The sequence below is a fragment of the Podarcis bocagei genome, assembly GCF_964188305.1.
Source record: "Podarcis bocagei genome assembly, chromosome: 10".
NCBI classification, from domain to species: domain Eukaryota; kingdom Metazoa; phylum Chordata; class Lepidosauria; order Squamata; family Lacertidae; genus Podarcis; species Podarcis bocagei.
Genome location: NC_138135.1, coordinates 14,254,279 through 14,275,985, shown reverse-complemented (window position 1 = coordinate 14,275,985; position 21,707 = coordinate 14,254,279). Strand labels below are relative to the sequence as shown.

The 21,707-nt window shown below is 46.7% G+C and overlaps 2 protein-coding genes across 6 annotated transcripts in view; one reads left to right on the top strand and one right to left on the bottom strand.

Annotated features, from left to right (window-relative positions):
- The window catches only part of DNAI7 (dynein axonemal intermediate chain 7), a 278,992-nt gene that overhangs the window by 3,099 nt on the left and 254,186 nt on the right, over positions 1-21,707 (bottom strand). The window contains exons 2-14 of one of the 5 annotated variants that reach the window (XM_081209959.1): positions 21,397-21,414; positions 18,270-18,354; positions 17,940-18,031; positions 15,888-15,989; positions 15,165-15,302; positions 14,562-14,708; positions 12,767-12,870; positions 11,642-11,915; positions 9,329-9,440; positions 7,309-7,472; positions 5,258-5,408; positions 2,843-3,057; positions 1,330-1,500 (exon numbers count right to left, since the gene is read on the bottom strand). In XM_081209959.1, coding sequence (XP_081066085.1) covers positions 1,330-1,500; positions 2,843-3,057; positions 5,258-5,408; positions 7,309-7,472; positions 9,329-9,440; positions 11,642-11,915; positions 12,767-12,870; positions 14,562-14,708; positions 15,165-15,302; positions 15,888-15,989; positions 17,940-18,031; positions 18,270-18,354; positions 21,397-21,414 — 1,773 coding nt within the window. Of the gene's footprint in view, positions 1-1,329; positions 1,501-2,842; positions 3,058-5,257; positions 5,409-7,308; positions 7,473-9,328; positions 9,441-11,641; positions 11,916-12,766; positions 12,871-14,561; positions 14,709-15,164; positions 15,303-15,887; positions 15,990-17,939; positions 18,032-18,269; positions 18,355-21,392; positions 21,415-21,707 lie in introns of all 5 variants that reach the window. The other 4 variants (XM_081209961.1, XM_081209962.1, XM_081209963.1 and 1 more) reach the window with 4 other exon arrangements.
- GYS2 (glycogen synthase 2) overlaps positions 1-21,707 on the top strand; it is a 178,114-nt gene that overhangs the window by 143,197 nt on the left and 13,210 nt on the right. The window lies entirely within an intron of this gene.

Below are 21,707 nucleotides of genomic sequence, written 5' to 3'. Positions count from 1 at the left end.
GCTTTCCTTTGGGTCACATCAGCAAGGCTGAGATGGGGGTCTTCTCATCTGGGCACCCAGGACCTCCATACACACTGCCTAGCCTTGCACCCCTGGAGAGGTCACTTCAGTTTGACTTCTCCCGTGGAGGTACACTCCATTGTCCCTTGAGACAGACAGATGCCAACAACATATAAAGGCAAGGAGGATGGGGCAGAGCTGCAGGAAGCTCTGGCCTTCCAGGTTTGGCTGGGCAACAATTCTCACCACCCTTGGATAATGGAGCCATGCTGGCTCAGGCTGATGGGGCTACAGAAATTCATATCTATCGTATTTTTTGCTCTATAAGACTCACTTTTTCCCTCCTAAGCAGTAAGGGGAAATGTGTGTGTGTCTTATGGAGCGAATGCAGGCTGCGCAGCTATCCCAGAAGCCAGAAAACCAAGAGGGATCGCTACTTTCGCTGTGCAGAGATCCCTCTTGCTGTTCTGGCTTCTGGGATTCAGAATATTTTTTTTCTTGTTTTCCTCCTCCAAAAACTAGGTACGTCTTATGGTCTGGTGCGTCTTATAGAGCGAAAAATACGGCAAGTTCTGTATTCTACCACAGAATATATTTAAATATTGGGGGGGGGTCAATGCACACATTTCTCAATGTATTTTATCCTAAAATACACCCTTCAAAATGCATTTGGTTCATTTTTTGTAAAATCCATTGCAAAATCCATTCTGAACACGAATCAGCTCAGATTGCTTAAAAATGCTGAATGGGTGCAATTCTCCATCTGTAGTTGAGAGTTTGCATAATTTCCAATGATAAAAGGTAAAGGCAAAGGGACCTCTGACCATTAGGTCCAGTCGTGGCCGACTCTTGGGTTGCGGCGATCATCTCGTTTTATTGGCCGAGGGAGCTGGCGTACAGCTTCCGGGTCATATGGCCAGCATGACTAAGCTGCTTCTGGTGAATCAGAGCAGCACACAGAAACGCCCTTTACCTTCCCGCCAGAGTGGTACCTATTTATCGACTTGTACATTGACGTGCTTTCGAACTGCTAGGTTGGCAGGAGCTGGAACAGAGCAACGGGAGGTCACCCCGTCGCAGGGATTCAAACCACTGACCTTCTGATCGGCAAGCCCTAGGCTCTGTGGTTTAACCCACAGCGATACTTTAGGCTAAAGTGCCTTCTCCACTCAAGTTTCGTTTTGACCTCCCTGGTCATCTATTTGGTAGCTCAGCCTTTTGTTTCCATTCACGCTTTTTGTACGCTGCCCTGGACTCTTCTGAAAAATGAGGCATTGCAACCAAAAGTAAAATATGAATGGATGTAGACAGTTAGGCCTGGTCTCTTACCTTTCTGTTGATGGAGACGTACTTAGGAGAGTATTCCTCCGGGAAGATGTTCATTCCAGCCCTCTTCAGAGCAATGGTGAGAGCTAGGGGGCTCATCCACACCCCTCTCAGATCAGAAAGAAGAGTGGTGTCTTCCATGGTGGTGATTCCAGCTAACATACACTGATTGAGCTGCCTCCGGGAGCAAAGCAAGGGTTATCATCAGTTTGCTGCCATTATGCCGTAAACATCTGGCAGCCAATGCACACTTCTTCCTCTACCCTCCCAAACAGAAGATGGAAGGGCACTTTCCACCTTACAGCAGAGAAGGGTTACTTCTGGAGTATAGGAGAATATCGCACTGCCAGCCGGCAAATCTGCGGCATGCCCAGTGCTCTTAGACTCCAACTCCCATCAGCCTGGCCACAGGTCACAGATGATAGGAGTTGCAGACAGGCAACATCTTGAAAGCCACCGATTCCACATTCCTGGCTATTCTCAGAGAGGAGCCGGTGTGCCACATCCTTCTCTCCCAGAGTCTCTGATGTGGGCATGGATGTGAACAAGCCCACGACAGCAAGTCAAATGGAGCAGATTGTTGTGGCACAGCGGCAAAAGCAGCTGAAAAGTGCAGTGCAAGCCAATTCAGGACCCCTAACCGTAAAAAGATACCGGTGGCCACCCTGTACCTAACTTTACATTGCAGATGTAAATAATAAATTTAAGAACCACTACGCGGGTGGCACTGTGGGTTAAACCGCTGTGGGCTTGCCGATCAGAAGGTCAGCAGTTCGAATCCCCGCAACGGGGTGAGCTCCCGTTGCTCGGTCCCTGCTCCTGCCAACCTAGCAGTTTGAAAGCATGCCAATGCAAGTAGATAAATAGATACCACTCCAGCAGGAAGGTAAATGGCATTTGCATGCCCCAGATTTGTCCGCTACTGGACCTAATGGTCAGGGGTCCCTTTACCTTTTACCAATCAGTATGCAGGGCAGATAGGATGCACATGTTGGCATCTATCTGCCAGGGAACCACAGGCCACTGGGAAGCTAAACTCTTGCAATCCCTCCCCTGATCACACACCTATTGGAGATTGTGCATATTGGCTGGGAAATGTGCACAATTCCCCCTTTATTTTATTTTATTCATTTGTTGAATTTGTTTGACACCCTTCGTCCATAGATCTCAGGACAGTTCACAACCTTACTGACAGATTATGGGCATGTTCTACATGAGGCCTGGTGAATGTGCACAATGGCCAGCTGTTATGCACATTAACCACTCAATGGGTAAGAAGTTGGGTAGAATTGTCCCTACACCTATTTTTCCTTGCATGGCCACAAGTAAAAGGGCTAGAGGAATTCTTTTTCTTAAAAAAAAAAGAAAAGAAGGAAAGTTTTTATTTTTAAAAAGCTCTAAAAAGACCCCTGAAATATCCTGCAAACCCTACGGCCCTAAGTCCCATTGCATTGTGCAGGACTTCCCTCCTAGTTAACATACAGACGGAATTGGGCTACAGGATGTAGCTGCATACCTTGATTTGAATCTGCACCTCAGCGAAGGTGGTGAGGATGGTGAGGAAGGCTTCGTCGGTCCCATTGGGCCGGAGTTCCCAAGACTGGTAGGGCATGTTGAGGTGAGCATCCTGCATCAGCGTTACGGTGAAGAAGCCGTTCATTTTGAAAGCGATCTCTTTCTCTTGCATGTTGTACACCACATCCCCGATGTCGTCCGTTCTCCAATATTTTGCTTTCAAAGGAACAAAGGAAGAGGGTTTTGTTTGGGGAAGAGTGGTGCATGCTCTGGTTATCTCCCGCTTGGACTGCTGCAATGCGCTCTACGTGGGGCTACCTTTGAAGGTGACCTGGAAACTACAACTAATCCAGAATGTGGCAGCTAGACTGGTGACTGGGATTGGCCGCCAAGACCACATAACACCGGTCCTGAAAGACCTACATTGGCTCCCAGTACGTTTCCAGGCACAATTCAAAGTGTTGGTGCTGACCTTTAAAGCCCTAAACGGCCTCGGCCCAGTATACCTGAAGGAGCGTCTCCACCCCCATCGTTCTGCCCGGATGCTGAGGTCCAGCGCCGAGGGCCTTCTGGCGGTTCCATCACTGCGAGAAGCAAAGCTACAGGGAACCAGGCAGAAGGCCTTCTCGGAAGTGGTGCCTGCCCTGTGGAACGCCCTTCCATCAGATGTCAAAGCGATAAACAACTACCTGACATTCAGAAGACATCTTAAGGCAGCCCTGTTCAGGGAAGTTTTTAATGTGTGACATTTTAGTGTATTTTTGGTCTCTGTGGAAGCCACCCAGAGTGGCTGGGGAAACCCAGCCAGATGGGTAGGGTACAAATAATAAATTATTATTATTATTATGATACCCCAAAAGGCATGGAGTCACAGAGAGCATGTAGAAAGCTGCCTGATACCGCATCAGGTGTCTCATCCATCTAGCCCAGTAATGCCGGCTCAGACCGGCAGCAGATCTCCGGGGGTCTCAGAGAGGTCTCACCTGAAACCTGTATTTTAGTGTTCTGTTGGAAGCCACCCAGAGTGGCTGGGGAAACCCAGCCAGATGGGCAGGGTATAAATAATAAATTATTATTATTATTATTATTATTATTATTATTATTATTATTAACCAGGTCCTTTCAGCTTAGCAGTGGGCAAATGCCAACCTGGAGGCAAAACTGGACGGGGCATAGGTCCCAGCTTGGCCCACGAGGCCAATCCCCCACTCCCCAGCCCATCTGCCCTACATGTGACAGCAGGTGTGGGGCAGATAGAGTTATGGCTGCAAAGGATCGACCAAGAACTGTGCATTCTCAATTGCTCCTTTTGCAAGTGGGGCTTGCTGTCAATGCTGATTAGCAAGCCCTGCTTGGATCAAAGCTTACAGGAAGGCCAAAAGCACAAATACGACTTTGCACTGCTGGTCTGAATTCAAACTGGTGATGCAGAGGATATTATTCAGAAGGCAAAACATTACTCTGGGTCATCTGACATCGTTCTAATCTCGGCAACTGATGGGTGGGCAACCTTTAAAATGACCTGCAGGGGATGGGGTGGTCAGAATCCAGCCCACTGGCCAGAATTTGTTCCACACCCCCGTTTTAGTTGGAGATCCCCCGGGACAGAAATTAGCAAAGCACGTTCTCTGCCATCCTTCCCTTCCCCCCAAGATGTTCAGGACAAATGTTCCCCAATGTTGCACGTCTGACGCCTGCCTGTGGCACATGCGATGCTGTTTCCGCTCCGCTGTTTGCTTATTCTGAAACGGTATACAGTGGTACCTCGGGTTAAGAACTTAATTCGTTCCGGAGGTCCGTTCTTAACCTGAAACTGTTCTTAACCTGAAGCACCACTTTAGCTAATGGGGCCTCCTGCTGCCGCCGCGCCGCCAGAGCCCGATTTCTGTTCTCATCCTGAAGCAAAGTTCTTAACCCGAGGTACTACTTCCGGGTTAGCGGAGTCTGTAACCTGAAGCGTCTGTAACCCGAGGTACCACTGTATTTGTTTCTATCCTTTTAGCAAGGCATTCAAACGCACTGCAAAGTGTAGACAGAGGTTCTAGCTGTCTATCATCTTCACTTTACCAGGAATGCCTCTGGGTATCATTTGGAGTTCTGGTGGGGAGGTGGGCAGGAGGTGCTTAACCCTTTTCTTGGAGGTGTGCAACTCATGCTGATTTCTACACACACACACACACACACACACACACACACACAGGCCTATTTGTAACCTGCAAGGCAGCAGCTGGAGGTAAAAAATAATTGTATGGAGAAAGAGTGGCAGAGGAGAACTGACGGAGCGAGAAAGGGTTAAGCAATCCCAATCCGCCAGTTCTCCCCCTGCAAACGCTCTACCCCTCCATTGGCGTCACCAGGTAGATAAAGGCTGGAATTGAGCAACTGGTTGCATCATTCGCTTATGGACGTATCAAACCTTTGGCATCCCATCTTGCAATCAGAGGCTCTTCGAAAAAGATCACGCTGTCAAGCAGTCGGACTGTGAGCCCTACAGTCACGGAAGAAGGATCCTCGTTTTCGTCACATGTTGCCTCGTAGGGATAGATCTCCAAGCCTGTGTCCAGCACCTTTGGCAAGTAGCAGAGAAGACGCAACAGTCGTGTTTGTTAAGAATCACTCAGTCGTCTACAGTTGTCTTTCATTTTGCAGCGTGAAACATCATTGCGGTCTGAAAAATGGACCTATTTCACCCAGTGAATCGGGCTCACTTCTGATTCGCATTCCCAAGCAACTGAATATATTTATTGGCTTGGAAGTATGAATTTCAGTAGCCTGAAGAGTCACCAACAGTTCCTGAAGTACAACATAACAATCTATTGATTTGATACTTAATAATGATTTTGGGAAATGTGCTATAACTGGACTGTTCCCAAAAAGACATAAAATCTGCCCCTTGAGAATTGAATCTCCAGTAAAGATTGTGAGTTAACTTTTAAATCCATTTGAGTTTAAGTAGGGTCCAATGCTTGATGTGAGGATCTATAGCTCAAAACATTTTTTTTTCTCCAGATCAAAACTTGAAGTGTAACTTCAACAGTTGGCTGCTGTCTACACAAAAAAGTTGGCTGCTGTCTACACAAAAATTGTAACAGCGCAATCTCAAAACCTTAATCCCAAAACTGCACCTTTATAATTTTCTGATTCTCTGCCATTTGACCCCCAGCCCTCAGCTGTCTGTTGATGTGAGCCACTAAGAATTCTCAGTCTTTGGGCTGCATCTTATATTACAATTTGTACGTTAGTGCACATGCCAAAGTACAATATGTGATCATTCAGATTTCTTCTTTTTGAAGTTACACATCAAGCATCAAGATCAAAACTTAAGCTGGAGAAGAACCTGAATTTTCCTCCTCTGCCAAATTTCATTTACGAATCGCTTCCCATGAAGCCGCTTCACGATAACAGAACTGTGAAATCCACAATAAAAGGTATATATATATAAACAAATCCTTCATATATAAACACGTTTTTAAAAAGAAAAATCTTGTTTAAAACAATGAATTTCAAATCCAATGCAGATACCAAATGAGATTTAAAAAATCTCCACTTAAAAGGCTGCTTAAAAAGGAAGGTTTCCAACAGGCCTGGAAATGGCAACAAGAAAGATGGAGCCTGTCTGATACATAGTGGGAGGGAGTTTCAAAGGGTAAGGGGCCACCAGGTTAAAGGCCAAGTTCCTACATTGGGCACAACAGACCTTCTGATAAGGTGGCATCTGGAAGATTCCCTCTCCTGCAGAGCACAGGAGACCATCTTTTCGGTATCCTGGTCCCAAGCTGTCTAGGAATTTGAACACCAGTACCTTGAACTCATTCCTCTACCTGCCCACCTGGCTAGCTGCTCAGAGAACAGTGTACTGGCTAACAGCAACAGGAGCGTGGCAGATGCCAGAGAAGAGGACTGAGGAGAAATATTAAGGGGAAATCCCTTTTTCTAGATTCCAAGTGTGCCAATAAAACATGAGAAGGATGTCTAGAGACCTGCGGAGCAATGTTTGATCCATTAGCAAAATTGGAAGTTACTGGTCCTCATGGAGGGACGCGGGTGGTGCTGTGGGTTAAACCACAGAGCTGATCAGAAGGTCGGCGGTTCAAATCCCTGTGACAGGGTGAGTTCCCGTTACTCGGTCCCTGCTCCTGCCAACCTAGCAGTTCGAAAGCATGCCAAAGTGCAAGTAGATAAATAGGTACCGCTCCGGCGGGAAGGTAAACGGTGTTTCCATGCGCTGCTCTGGTTTGCCAGAAGTGGCTGTACGCCGGCTCCCTCGGCCAGTAAAGCAAGATGAGCACCGCAACCCCAGAGTCGGCCACGACTAGACCTAATGGTCAGGGGTCCCTTTACTTTTACCTAGTCCTCGTGGATCTTCTCCCTTGCCTTCCACCCCCAACAACCCAGTGTCCAGGTGAGAAGGGCACTTTCAGCAAGCAAAGCACAATTCTACTCATTTCCTCTTAAGATGAAACTCACTTCCACCATGGTCCAGCCTTTGACGAGTTTGGCTTGAGGCGGGAGCTTCAGGGCATCGAAATGGTAAACGCCGCCCACCGGCATGAACTGGTTCAAATCCACGACGTGCTCTTCCAAAGGTTGGGATTCGCTGATGCCGATGATCCGCAGTGATGAGATGTGAACTGGGGGAGGAAAACCCCACCCACTTTTAGTGTATGCAAGTTTATGCATGCAGAGAAAAAGGACAAGGAAGGGTTGATTTGGGTGTGCTTGCCCCTACAGCTGGTCAAGCGTGAGTCAGCAAACTTGTGGGACTGAGTCAGCACAAAATAAAGTACACTGTAAATACCCTTCTATTTGTGGCAAGTTAGCCTTTGGCTATAATCTGTGTTGGATAGTTACAGGGAGGACGTGTTAATGGAAAGACCTTTTATTACTGACCTTACTCAAACTGTCTGGGGCATGGGTAGGCAAACTAAGGGCCGGGGGCCGCATCTGGCCCAATCGCCTTCTAAATCCAGCCCATGGACGGTCTGGGAATCAGCGTGCTTTTACATGAGTAGAATGTGTCCGTTTATTTAAAATGCATCTCTGGGTTATTTGTGGGGGCTGCCTGGCGTTTTTACGTGAATAGAATGTGTGCTTTTATTTAAAATGCATCTCTGGGTTATTTGTGGAGCAAAATATAGTCTGGCCCCCCACAAGGTCTGAGGGACAGGGGACCGGCCCCCTGCTGGAAAAGTCTGCTGACCCCTGGTTTGGCGTGTTGAATGGGCACTCTGCATATGCCCCCAAGCCACACATCCACCTATGCTGTGGTTCTAATTGAAATTGGCCAGCCATTGTTCATTGTTCCCACTTCACAACAGCCAACCTCCAACTGTGCACTATTTTGAGGTTATTGTTGGGGAGGGGCAGCACTGGAAAAGCTGCTCTGTTTGGGTCCCAAGTTGATTCGGGCTTTATATACAAATAGAATCCTAGAAGTGTAGAATCAGAAGGGTCAATGAGTCGAACCCCCTGCAATGCAGAAATCACAGAGCGGAGAAGAAACACTGGCCATGTTTGGCATGATACATTGACAAAAACATTGACTGCAAAGTATCAGTAAATATATTCCAGATACAGTCATAACTCGGAAGTCGAATGGAAGTCCGTTCGACTTCCAAAGCGTGGCGTCTGATTGGCTACTGGAAGCTCCAGCAGCCAATCAGAAGCTATGGAAGCTCCTTCGGACGTTCGGCTTCCAAAAGGATGTTTGAAAACCGGAACACTCACTTCCAGTTTTCGATTGTTTGAGAACCGAGGTACGATTGTATCAGAAATTATCAGCTGCAATGACTGAGTTAAAAAGGCAAACATTATTATTAATTACAGTGGTACCTCAGGTTAAGAACTTAATTCGTTCTGGAGGTCCCTTCTTAACCTGAAGCCCCACCACCTCGCGATTTCTGTTCTCATCCTGAAGCAAAGTTCTTAACCCGAGGTACTATTTCTGGGTTAGCGGAGCCTGTAACCTGAAGTGTCTGTAACCCGAGGTACCACTGTATTATTATTTATGCCCCATCCATCTGGTAGGGTTTCCCCAGCCACTTTGGGCAGCTTGCAGCATATATACAAACAAAGTAAAACATCAAGCATTAAAAACTTCCTGATACACGGTTGCCTTTAGATACCTTCTATAAGTTGTGTAGTTCTTTATCTCATTGACATGTGAAGAGGGGCGGGTGTTCCACAGGGACACCATCTCCTGGGGTCAAGGTATATTTAATTGATGCCAGGGACGATGGGGAACTGGAGTCCAGCAACACATGGGCCAGTCCTGGGACAGCTCAGTTGGTAGAGCATGAGACTTTTAATCTCAGGGTCGTGGGTTTGAGCCCCACATGGATGGGGCAAAAGATTCCTGCATCGCAGGGGGTTGGACTAGATGACCCTCCAATTCTATAGTTTTGCGATTCCTTGACTACATCCTCATCCCTGCTTTAAACCGACGCCATTATTCAACAGTCAGCGCACAGAAAGCTTGACTGAGTACCTCTGGAAACAGATTTCAAGATGTTGGAGCTCTTGTCAAAAACTTTGTCCATACTCCCCTCCTCTTCGCTGGTGCTCTTCGTTTCAGAGATGGCGGAATTATGCAAGGCACTCTGAAAACAATAAACAAACACCTTGCTGCAGATGCTGGCCTGCTAGATCCTTTGTTAGGGAAACTGTGGATGGGAAATTTCTCAGGGCACAATGAGGGCTAGGGTCTTGACTTCATCTCTGCAGTCATTTTCAAATAAACTTTACTAGTGCAGATTATCAATACACAATCTACATGTCCAAAATATTAAGAACGTCCATAGTTAAAGAACTAATCTTTTAATCTTTTATATAAAAAAATTAACCATTTTACCATTACAGAGCAAAAAAATAAAATGTTATAGATAGATGCTGCAGGTACTTTAATTGGCATCTGACGTGTTCTTCATTTTGTTTAAAGCTTTTGAATTTTCCCTGAATACCTTAATTTCATGTCCACATAGGTGCACATGATCAATTCCCTGCCCTGAAATTCCCAACTCTCCGTTGATGCAAGATACCAGGTTCCACTCACAAATACTTCTGCTAAACCTCTCTGCTTCCTTAAGGAGAACCTCTAGTTTAACAATATTTAACTTCCTCATTAAATCGAATTTATTCATCTGATTTCTTGCTCTCTCACACACACACCTTGGCATAAGCTAGGTATTCCATCTAGGCCAGGGGTCTGCAACCCGCGGCTCCAGAGTCGCATGTGGCTCTTTTACACCTTTGCCGTGGCTCCGGGGTGGATACTAGCGAGGGGAGGAGGCACATTGTGCGGCCCGACACTCCCCACTGTGGCGGGCGCTGTACTGGCTGTGACGTTGCATGGGGGCAGTGCGTGCGTTAGTCACGCACCGTCCCGACGTCACCTTCCTGCCCGCTGTCAGATTGTGGCTCCGGAGATATGTTTGTTTTAAATGTCACAATGGTTTTGCGGCTCCCAGTTGTTTTTTCTTCGGAAATGGGTCCAAGTGGCTCTTTTTGTCTTAAAGGTTGCAGACCCCTGATCTAGGCTCATGAAATAGAGAGCCTGATCTCGTTGGTTTACTCTTGCGTGCTCTTTTACATAGTTTAGTAAACACAACAGAAGATCTAAGAGTACAGAATATTTCTTGGAGAACTGTGGAAACCAGTTGGCAAAATGTTCCCCCTTTATTACACATCCCCAAAAGTGGGGGGGGGGGGAGGGGGCCAGAATCTCACAGTGCCAGTATCTACTCCATCGCGTAATATTACCACGCAGGGTTATCCAATGAAATTTAATGGCAGGAAGTTCAGGGCATACAAAAGAAAGGATTTCTTTACACAATGCAAAAGCAAAGACGTGATGCAATGAAGACGTGATCATAACTGTTAGCTTAAATGGCTTTAAAAGTGGGGGGCAAGGCTAATTCACATAGGACAGGTCTAACCATGGCTATTAGCCATAGCAAAATTGTTATGTACTGAGCTGAATCCTAGAACAATAGGATCCAGAATGCAGCAGTTTGATTGGTCCGCAGGAGCCACCCAATCCAGCTCCAGATGGAAGTGAATCCGCAACCTGATTGGCCTGCAGGAGCAGACAATCAGGCTTCTGGAGGAGGTGAATCAGCAGCCTGATTGGCCTGCAGGAGCTGTCTTTCCACCAGGGAACAGACTTCCGCTCCCCCTCCCCTGCACCCCCTTAAAATTGTTATTTATTAAATTTGCTTACAGCCCCATACCCATAGATCTCTAGGAGGTTCACAACATAAAACTACACTATTAAATTGCAAAGAACATAACAAAAATAGGAACAGAAACAAACCAATAATCCCCCCCTTCCACAACACATTTAATTGGGCATTGGAGGTCAATCAGCCCAAAGCCTGGTTGAAGAGGAAGGTTTTACCTGGTGCCTAAAAATATATAATGAAGGCACCAGGTCAACCTCCCTGGGGAGAGCGTCCCACAAATGGGGAGCCACTGCAGAAAAGGCCCTGTTCTCATGTTGCCACCCTCATGGAGGAGGCACACAAAGGCGGGCCTCAGAAGATGATCTCGGAGTCCGGGTAGGTTCATATGGAGAGAGGTGAACCTTGAGGTAAAATCTGCCACAGAGGCTTGGGGAAACTTCAGGGATAGATTTTTGGGGTCCACAGAAGCGGAAAGGAAGGGGAAGTCCCTGCTGTGTGAGTGAAATGCCATGATGGAAACAACCGTACATTCCTACTACAGAGGAAAATTGCTTTGTAACTCTTGTCTCTTATCAATCTACTACACTATGATGCCTTCTTCCCCCTCAGCCAACCCTTACCTTTAGATGTTCTGTCTTGCTTTCCTGACTAACTTCTCCTACCAGCTTACGGCCCTTTTTCCCTTTCTTGACCACGCTACTCACGGATTTCACCGTTTTGATCGGTGGCATCTCCAGCTTTGGGGGCTCGCTAGGGAAAGTCCGGAAAGGGGACAAATGGTCGTAATGGGTGTGCAAGATGCGCACCGCCACATCGCAAATGGCCAGCGCCTTCGGGAGCTCAAACCCGTTCCACGGCTCCCTCTGGTCGTCGTAAAAGATCTGGCTGCGGAACCTGGTTGCGAAGAATGCAGACACAATTATGCACCACAAGAACATTCTTACAAACTCTGACCCATCTCAATATCTTTCCCCCATCTATTTTGTAAATCTCGCGCTGGACCTCAGTGTCCGGGCAGAACGATGGGGGTGGAGACGCTCTTTCAGGTATACTGGACCGAGGCCATTTAGGGCTTTAAAGGTCAGCACCAACACTTTGAATTGTGCTCGGAAACGTACTGGGAGCCAATGCAGATCTCTCAGAACCAGTGTTATGTGGTCCCGGCGGCCGCTCCCAGTCACCAGTCTAGCTGCCGCAATCTGGATTAGTTGTACTTTCCGGGTCCCCATCAAAGGTAGCCCCATGTAGAGCGCATGGCAGAAGTCCAAGCGGGAGACAACTAGAGCATGCACCACTCTGGCGAGACAGTCTGTGGGCAAGTAGGGTCTCAGCCTGCGTACCAGATGGAGCTGGTAAACAGCCGCCCTGGACACAGAATTAACCTGTGCCTCCATGGACAGCTGTGAGTCCAAAATGACTCCCAGGCTACGCACCTGGTCCTTCAGGGGCACACTTACCCCATTCAGGACCAGGGAATCCCCCACACCCGCCTTCCCCCTGTCCCCTAAAAACAATACTTCTGTCTTGTCAGGATTTCAAGATGCTTGAAACAGAGAGCATCTGGCCTTAACGAAAAAGGTTGGAATACATGGTGCTAATTCCTAGGTAACCATCATCTAGCGACTCCACTTGATCAATATGTCAAATGTTACCTGACCAGGACATGGGACCAGGCTGCCTTATCATGGCTCCCAGGCCAAAAGGAAAGGTCTTCAACAAGCCCCCTCTCCTCTTCAAACGCTTACTTTGGAACTTTCTTGAGATTTGCCCAAATGCACAATGTAACATTCTTCTCCTTAATGACAACCTCCATGTTCCCACTTTCGGATTCTGCATAGCTGCTGGCTTCCTGCACGGAACATTGAAACGGAGAGAATTGAGGCTTGCCGCACAAATCAGTGATGCACACAGACCCTTCTTGAGAGCATTGGAATGACCAATGGGAGCTGGCTCCACGGAAAGAGAATCGGGAGTGAAAATATCTCAATGCAATCTTACAGGAAGAAAAGCCATAAACTCTCCCAGAGTTCTAACTGACATAATCTCAGGACCCTTGCAAATGATCCCACCCATTTTTCTTCCTATCATTGTGGTGCAATGAGTCAGTGCGTCCGGCTGTTAGCCAGAAAGTCGGTGGTTCGAGCCCTCCCAGGAACGGCTGTAGGCGGACGATTCCTGCATTGCAGAAACTCTACAGTTCTATGATTCTATGTGCTAACACCAATTACCGTATTTTTTGCACCCTAACACTCACTTTTTTCCTCCTAGAAAGTAAGGGGAAATGTCTGTGCGTGTTATGGAGCGAATGCCTGAGGGTGGCGGGGGGGGGGGGATCTGCTGCAGTCGTGAGCAGAGGATCCATGGTTCCCCTTCCTTCCCTCCTCCGTGGTTACAAAGCATGGATCCACATGGATCCTCAGGATTTTTGCATTGGGCTACTCCAAACTCACTGTCAGATCACATGTCTGTGGCCACAGCATGAACCACAAAAATCATATATCCACTATTTCGTTTAGAATATTTTTTTTCTTGTTTTCCTCCTCTAAAAGCTACGTGCGTGTTATCGTCTGGTGCGTGTTATAGAGCGAAAAATACGGTACTTGGGGGTACTTTCAACACATTAGGTGGAGCAAAAGCAAGTTTGTAAACCAAGGTATAACTGGCAAGTATCTGCAGCCAATCCGGTCTACGATATGTATTGCCCATATGATAATACAGGTTTCTAAACCCTTGTGCCCAGACATACATTACATTTTAGGTCCAATTCAAACCAAATGTGTGCTTCAGCCCTCAAGACTCTAGCGTAGCAGTTCTCAACCTGTGGGTCCCCAGATGTTGTTGGACTACAACTCCCATCATCCCTGAGCTCTGGCCTTGCTAGCTAGGGTGATGGGAGTTGTAGTTCAACAACATCTGGGGACCCACAAGTTGAGAAAGGCTGCTCTAGTGGAAGGTGGGCTGGAGGCAGCTTACCTGACCTCCCAGGAAGTGAAAACTTGCAGCTTCTTAGGAGCAGGGAGGTGGCAGGGAGGTCTACACAGTGCAAATGCACCGGTGGAGGCAATCCGGCCTCCTAAAAAGGTAAAAGGTAAAGGACCCCTGGACGGTTAAGTCCAGTCAACGGCAACTATTGGGTTGCGGCGCTCATCTCACTTTCAGGCCGAGGGAGCCGGCGTTTGCCCACAGACAGCTTTCCGGGTCATGTGGCCAGCATGACTAAACTGCTTCTGGCACAACGGAACAGCTTGACGGAAGCCAGAGCACACGGAAACGCCATTTACCTTCCCACCGCAATGGTACCTATTTATCTACTTGCACTGGCGTGCTTTCGAACTGCTAGGTTGGCAGGAGCTGGGACAGAACAACGGGAGCTTACCCCGTCGCAGGGATTTGAACCGCCATCCTTCCGATCGGCAAGCCCAAGAGGCTTAGAGGTTTAGACCACAGCGCCGCTGCATTCACAACCCCCCGGCTGTCCCACCGGTGGTAAGAAGCAACAGGCAACCTCAAGGATCTGAAATAATACCAGCATCTGTTTACCCTCAGCATTTGTTCTGTGGCTGCGCTGTATTTGTCGTGAAGGAGAGACTGCAGTTGCTGGATGGTTTCCGTGTACTGCGCGACATGCTTCGCAGAGAGCTCGTGGAAAGGAGTGTCCATGATGAAAAATTCTAACTTCTCGATTAGCTAGGAGACATTTAAACTTTCTCTGTTAGTTGATAATAATAATAAATTAATAAATAATAATAATGATGATGATAATAATAATAATAATAATAATAATAATAATAATAATAATAATAATAATAATAATAATAATACTCTGCATGCTAGAGTTCAAGGGAGAAGGAGAGGGGGTGGTTTTGCTCTCCTGTAGATTTGGCAAGGAGCAATAAAAACAGAGTGTTGTGAGCTTCTTACACATTCATTTATTGCAGCAATTCTTCTGAATGCCAGCTGCTAGAAAGCACAGGGGATATGAGGACACTCTTGTGTTCGAATCCTGCTTGCTGGTTTCCCACAGGCAACTGTTCAGCCACTGTGAGAACAGGATGCTGGACTAGATGGGCTGTGGGCCTGATCCAGGAGGAACTTCTTAAGGTGTTATTCAGAAGCCTTTTCTCCCAAATGACAGAGACTTACTTCCAGCACCTGGTTCCCCTTTGCAATAACAAGCTGGATGTCATTATTCGGGTCTTCTTTCCACAAGCTCATGAAAGTATTGATATCCTGGGGGATGGTTGGGTCTGGGCTTCCATCGCAGCCTGTGTAGTGGTTCCACTAGGAGGAAATAAGACACAAAATACTCACTGTGGCGTAAAGAAGAAGTCAATTAATAGGGAGTGAAATATACTCGGAGTCGAGTGTGGATTTCATGCTCTTTAATCAGCTCATAGTGGGGAGGAGAAATGGAAGTTCCCCCAGAATGTCTGTTTTATATACATTATTTACACAATGGGCCCCACGTGATTGGCTAATTCCAGGATTCTCCTAGGCCAATCAGGTTGTGGATTCACTTCCACCTGGAGTTGGATTGGGTGGCTGCTGTGGACCAATAAGACTGCTGCATTCTGGATCCTATTGCTCTAGGACCAATCAGACTGCTGCATTTTGGATCCTAGTCTCAGTACATAACAGGGAGTTATCAAGGCAACTGGATAAATGTGTTTTATGCTTTATGGTCTCCCAGATTTGAGGTGACTGCCCATTTCCACTGCTGTTATAAACTTATATTTTTAACAGGAGGCTGCATGACATCTCCAGCATTTAAAATTTCGCTTTTGATTCCATTTTTTCCCCTTAAGGAAACCAGAGCTGAGGTATTCTATGGCTATTAACACTGTGTGATGAGAGACCCACGTCTACCTGAGCGAGAGCTCTGTATTTCGACTTCCACTGGGCCGCGGTCAGAAAGTTTTCCTCCAGAACATGAATTTCGGAAAGTTCAATCCCTCTGCGTTCTTGATCCTGCATGGAACATAACCAGGTTGGTTTTATTTTGACCTGCATGACCTGTCTGAGGAGCTATTTATTCAGCAATCCATAGCCTCAATGATGGGGAACGGATGGTCCTGTGACTGTTGCTGGACTACAACTCCCATCACTCCTGGCTCTTGGCCTTGGCGGTGCCTGCAGTGCTCCCTCAACCCATTACATTAGGCCTGAAACAAGTGCTAGGCTGCTTTATGTGCTTGGTTGCCCATGACAGCTTCTCCAGTTTGCAAATGTGGTCCCAGGTCCGGAAAGGTTGGCAATCCCTGGTGTGATGCAGAGCTGTTCTAAAGCTGTCATTGGAAGTGTATTGCCAGGGACTGGCTGGAGGTGAGGTACTGATCACCAAGAGAAAGGAAGGTGGGAGACTGACTTGGAAGGAAGGATCCATAAAATGGGGGAGCCTGCAGCAGCTGGGAGACGAGAGCCAGAGGCAGGAGAAACTTCAGGATTGGAGAATGAGGAACAGGTGCAGGAGGAGGGAGAGAGACGTCAGGCTGGTGTGGAGTCAAGCGCTTCCACATTTCCTGCTGATGCTCCGCTGTCTCCCAGGACCAGGAGAGGGCTGAAGAGGGAGGAGCAGAGGCAGGTTACACGCAGGCGTAGTCTTCACCTGCTTGTGCGCAGCTCTGGTGGGGAAGATACATAAGCCAAGGTCTGGGGTGGGGTCTCTCTATTGCTGCACCTGCCTCATTGGGGGCACGCGTAGGAGTAGCTGAGAGACATAGGACGATTGTACATGACTGTTCCTAACTTGTACTTCTGGCAATGAAGAGATAGATAGATAGATGATAGATAGATAGATAGATAGATAGATAGATAGATAGATAGATAATTTATTACGGTTGGAGACCAGCTTATAAAACACACTTGGGGGTACAACCCAGAAGGAAAACAAACATTTAAAGCAATGTACAACAATTTAAAATTTATAAATGCGATAAGTGTATAGACACTTAAAACTTTAAGATAAACTACCGCAGAGAGATGACCCAGAGTCACACATGGAACCGTGTTTGGGGATTTTCTTGACGAACTAGATTGAGTCGGGGGATGGTCTGCGCCTACAGATCTGTACACAGAATCTGGCGACCATCCGTGTCGTCTTATGATCTTTGCTAACAGGAAAAGGTCGAATTTTTGCTTTCCCGGGAGGTCAGCAAACCTCACCAGCAGGGGATCAATGGTCTCGCTACGTGCCTCTCCATAAAAGGGACATCTAAAGAACAAGTGCTCTGGGCTTCCTATGTCCCCCAATGAACAGGCGCAAAGTCTCTGAGCATATGGGACTTTTTAAAAGGCTCGTTCCAGGACTGGCGAGGGCAGAGCCGAGCTTCTGGCGAGTATAAAAGCCCTTCTTGCATTTTTGGAGACGAGAAAGAAGAGATATGCTGCCAGTGCGGCTATATATCTCTCAATTTCTCCAATTTTATAGTCGGGGCACCTTGAGCAGTCCTGTTGTCTCTCGGCGTCTCGTTTGCCTGACCGTAGCTTTTGCCTGGCCCAACCCCAGACTTAGAAGGGCTTGAGGGGCAAAACCCAGTTTCTGAAGGGTGTTCAGGACAATGAAGAGTTAATTCCTTCCTCTGGACATTCTTTGCCTGACAGCACCATGACATGCACCTACTCCTTAGAGCCACACAACAGGAGAGGGGGAGTCTGCGAGCCTGATACTTGCGCAGCCTTATTCGCATCCCATGAAAACCATCATCCTGTTATCCTGGTACCGACCATAGCCACTCGGAAGCAAAGCCTGGGGAAAGCTGCAGCTCACCAGTCTCTCATGAACAATATCCAAGGTTCAATATCTCAGGCAGAGCTAGGAATGTCCCTCCGTTGTCACCACCAGACAGTGTAGACAACAGATGGACAAATGGTCAGGCTCAACCGAAGGCGATTTCTAACTTCCTCTGTGTGTGCACTAACCTTGGCTTCCAGTCGCTCCGTCTTCTCTCGTTCAATCCTTTCCTTTTCAAGTCGCGCAGCTTCCTCTAGCTCGGCACGTACTCGGGCCTGCTCTGGGAAAAAAGGGGGGGAAACAGAGATTGTCAACAGTGAGACGGAAAGGAGTTTAATAATGCGAGCAAACTGTTGCAAACACCGACTGTGTCAGCACATGAAGACTTAGGAGGAGGCACCGGCTGCAGGATGAGAAAGGCATGCAAGCCAAATCTTCAGAAGCAGAAGGATAATGGAGCTTCCTGCGTTCTTACTCCACCAATTTAACAAGGGAACATGGTGCGAAATGCGCCCTACCTTCCTCCAGAAGTCTTCTTTCCTCTTCTTCTCTCAGCAGTCTCATCTTCTCAGCTTTGCTAAGCTTCTTTTTACCACCAGCAGACTGAATTTAAAAGGGGGGGGGACCATATATTACTATTTCTCAGTGCTTTTTTTCTGGGGGGGGGTCCAGGGGGACGCATACCCCTAAACATTTTGTGAATCTTTGTACTTTTGTCCATTTACTGTATTTGTTTTCCCCAATTTGTACTATAAAATGGTGATTTTCTTGAGTCGAAAGGAGAGCACCCCTAAACATTTTTTTAGGAAAAAAAGGACAGAGAGAGAGAGAGAGAGACGGAGAGTGTGTGTGTCGGTAGCACAATTGGGGCTCAACTACTTTATTCCCAATGTTGGGGTAAGGATACTTATTTGTGGAATACAGTTTGTCTATATTGCAATATTGCAAACAGTTTTGCCTAAAAATTTAACTTGAAAGGTACTTCTATGGTTACCAGGAGCACTGTTTGAAAACCATCCATTTAGCAAACTTCACTGAACAAAACAGGAGGAATTTAGAAAGAAAAGGAGGCAGTGGTTTTCCCTGTCCATTACTGAAACACACATGTCTAGATACAGAGTTGGTTTGTATGTGGCACAGAGCCAAAATTAGGCTTTAGTGCAAACAAATGAGGCTGCGGACAAAGGGAGATCATTGTTGCTTCACAGCTACTCTAGTTCCTAGTGCTGCTGTTCTGCTGTTTAGGAAGCTACGGTTTGCCTTAATATACCATCCAAACCAAGGCTTGTGGTTTGTCACATTCCAGGCAAGCCATGAGCTGTAACCAAGGTTTGTTCTTTGTTTTACAGCAGGGGTCAGCAAACTTTTTCAGCAGGGCGCCGTTCCACTGTCCCTCAGACCTTGTGGGGGGGTCGGACTATATTTTTGGGGAGGAAATGAACGAATTCCTATGCCCCACAAATAACCCAGAGATGCATTTTAAATAAAAGCACACATTCTACTCATGTAAAAACACCAGGCAGGCCCCATAAATATCCCAGAGATGCATTTTAAATGAAAGGACACATTCTACTCATGTAAAAGCACCCTGATTCCTGGACTGTCCACAGGCCGGATTTAGAAAGCAATTGGGCCGGATCTGGGCCCCAGTCCTTAGTTTACCTACCCATGGTTTACAGGTTTGCCTAACCATGGTTTACAGGTTTGCCTACCCATGATTTACAGGTTTGTCTGGAGGAGTGAAGCCAAACCAGGGCTTAGCTCACAGCAGTGCAGGAGGAGGAAGACTGGAAGCAGGACTGCAGCAGAACAATCTCCATTACGAGCATACCAGTTGACACATAGAGATATAGATGTATATAGATATAGATATAGAATGACAGGATGAATTCCAAAATAAAAAAATTCCTTCCAGTAGCACCTTAAAGACCAACTAAGTTAGTTCTTGGTATGAGCTTTCGTGTGCATGTACACTTCTTCAGATACACTGAAACAGAAGTTACCAGATTTTTCTATATAGTGAGAAGGTGGGGAGGGGTATTACTCAGAAGGGTGGTGGGAATGGGAGATTGGCAGGTAGCTGAAATGAGCCTATTGACGACTCTTAACGACTGTAATAGGTCTTACAGGAAAAGGCAAGGGGTGAGAAGGTCAGAAATGGCTTAGTCATGTATAATGAGATAAGAATCCAATGTCTTTGTTCAGACTAAGCCATTTCTCACCTTCTCACCCCTTGCCTTTTCCTGTAAGGCCTATTACAGTCGTTAAGAGTCGTCAACAGGCTCATTTCAGCTACCTGCCAATCTCCCATTCCCACCACCCTTCTGAGTAATACCCCTCCCCACCTTCTCACTATATAGAAAAATCTGGTAACTTCTGTTTCAGTGTATCTGAAGAAGTGTGCATGCACACGAAAGCTCATACCAAGAACTAACTTAGTTGGTCTTTAAGGTGCTACTGGAAGGAATTTTTTTATTTTGACTATGGCAGACCAACACGGCTACCTATCTGTAACAGGATGAATTCCAGTGAAACAATGTGGATTGTCTAAGACCCAGAGCTTCTGCATATCTCTCCTAGCTAGGAGCAGCAGGTGGTTTGGATGAAGGACCTAACATTAGCAGTTTAGATGAAAGTTTGCATGTCGGAGCCTCCGTACGACCGAGCTGAAATGGCTATTCCTACGGCCATATCTTCGGAATCTCCTCCGATGGTGATTAATGACCTAAGCCTTTGCATGAGGCATGCTCCCCATTCCGCAGAGTACCCAGACAGCAGCAGAAGAGACAGAAATATGTGCTACATTGCTACGTTTATTTCTAAATATGCAGGACAGAAAGAATATGTGTCTTCTCTCTGTGAGAGACAGAAAACGAAGGGAACAAAGAAACAGGAAACCAGTAACATCAACATCCGTCTCCCGTGAGACTTCCAACAGTCTGGAATGTCAACAGAGTCTTGTGACTCCAAGAACTGCACAATGGCATAACAGAAACCTAACATTGCACTGGGAGCTATAGCTCAGTCAGTAGAGCATGAGACTCTTAATCTCAGGGTCAGGGGTCTGAGCCCCACATTGGGCAAAAGATTGCAGGGGTTTGGACAAGATGATCCAACTGTACAAGTCTGTGCTTCTGTGATTCTAGGCCAAGTATTTAGGGACAGGGTGACCAGGTAAGGTAGTTGGCAATGAACCTTTTTTAAAAAAATGCTAATTGTAACCAGCCTCCCTCAACCTGATGCCTTCCAGATGTTTTGGACTCTAATTCCCATCAGCCCCAGCCACAGCGGCCAATCTTCAGGCATGATGGGAATTGTAGTTCAACAACATTTGGAGGGCACCAGCTTGGGAAAAGCTGATATAAATAATTGCCACCTTATAAATAATAACCACAACCTTTAACCAAACAGTTCTTGAACTGAAATATATTATTCACTAACAATATATATATTATTGATTCTGCCAAGTGACCATACAAGCAGTGTTTAATATAATTTCTCACAGAAAAGCAAGATACAAACTTGAAATAATATTAACCATGCAATATCAATACTTGGCATTTGGGCTGTTGTAACTATATGCAGTTGTGGCAACAATATGCAGCTGATCTACTGGACTACCTACCTAACTAGCAACCTACCTACCTTTTTCTTTTTTGGACCCTAAATGTTGCAAGGCAAAAGAAGAGAGAAAGTCAGAAGAAAGCAGGTATCATAAACAAACAGTCAAAACTGGAAATATATATACGTATATACCACGGGGGGCAGAAGCTAGGGTTGCCCTACGTCTGGAATATCCTGGCCGTAGCCGGGATTTCGCCGCTGGAAACAGCGTCTGGTTGGAAACCGCTGAAACGTCTGGGGAAATGGACATTTGTCAACCCATGTCGGAAGGCGAATTTCCTTAAAAATGGCTCCAAAAGCTCAACAACTTTTGTGTCCAGATTTTCACAACC